The sequence below is a fragment of the Cibotium barometz genome, chromosome 50, assembly GCF_041138505.1.
Source record: "Cibotium barometz isolate CiBa-2024 chromosome 50, ASM4113850v1, whole genome shotgun sequence".
NCBI classification, from domain to species: domain Eukaryota; kingdom Viridiplantae; phylum Streptophyta; class Polypodiopsida; order Cyatheales; family Cibotiaceae; genus Cibotium; species Cibotium barometz.
In genome coordinates, this window is record NC_141095.1 from 44,674,214 (window position 1) to 44,675,317 (window position 1,104).

A 1,104-nucleotide genomic window follows, 5' to 3' on the forward strand; every position below is an offset into this window, starting at 1 on the left:
GACAAGTGGATGAGAACGCTGGTGCAGAGCTGTGAGCTCATAGAAGGAAAGCCCCAGAAGCCAGGCTGCGTGAGAAGGCCCGTTCTTTACCCAGTGGCACCGGGGAAGCCCTCCACCTTTGCCTTTGAAAAGCTCTTAGAAATGGACGAGCGTCACCACCATTTCTCTTACACTATCCTTTGCGGCACCTTGCCCGGCTTTTCTCTCATGCAAGACTATGTCAGCAACTTCAAGCTCTGTCCTCTCGACAAAGAAGAAGAAGGTGAAGAAAAGGGTACCGTCCTGCAGTGGAGCTTTGAATGTCGCCCTGTCTCTACCTTGTCTGAAGCAGAAGCCCATAACATTGTCTTCTCTCTCTACCAAGCTGCAATTAACGATCTCAAAGCGCGCCTCTCCTTGTCTGACGACTGCATTACTCTCATCTCCAAAACGTCTTGATCATGTATATTCCTACCCTAAGGAACTTAAATTCTAAAAAACTCCACTTTCTAGTCCACTTCAAAAAAAAAAAAGAGAGTAATATATATATATATATATATTGGTTTCTCGTTTATGAATAATATGATGTCTAATGCAATATAACCATCCATATTCATCAACTTATACCAAAAAATCTTTTATTGAATTTAAGCGGGGTTTTAAAAGCCATTTTTCAGTGCAACGTAACCGAGATCTCTAAATTATTGAAAGTTTTACTTCCAAATGTTCATGCAAGACGATCATTCATGATCATAAGACGTTGTTATGTTCTAGATTTAGCAGAACTTAGAGAATTAAAACAAGTATGCTTTATTGACACTTTACACCTTTGATTTTAAAACCAAAATTAACCCCTACTATAAACCCCACTAATGCTGCCCAAAACATAAACCATTATCAAACCAAACAATAATGACTATCAATACTCAGGTGACTTGGTCATGTGTTCAAAAGTAGCTTTGCTTTGAGTAAACAATCCGGTAATTAACTAGTGGGAAACACCATCGTTGGATTTTCTTTGCTAGGTCTTCGAAAAAATGTGAATCCAATCATTTATACAAATCTTGTGGGGATCTAAGATACTTAATGTAGTAAAAAATGATCCAACCTAATATACTACCCCAT

The 1,104-nt window shown here is 38.8% G+C and overlaps 1 protein-coding gene across 1 annotated transcript in view; it reads left to right on the top strand.

Annotated features, from left to right (window-relative positions):
- The window catches only part of LOC147610153 (lachrymatory-factor synthase-like), a 66,713-nt gene extending 66,202 nt beyond the window's left edge, over positions 1–511 (top strand). The window contains exon 3 of the mRNA XM_086787125.1: positions 257–511. Within this exon, the coding sequence (XP_086643251.1) occupies positions 257–438 (182 nt within the window). The 3' untranslated portion in view covers positions 439–511. The remainder of the gene's footprint in view (positions 1–256) is intronic.
- The last annotated feature ends 593 nt before the right edge of the window (positions 512–1,104 follow it).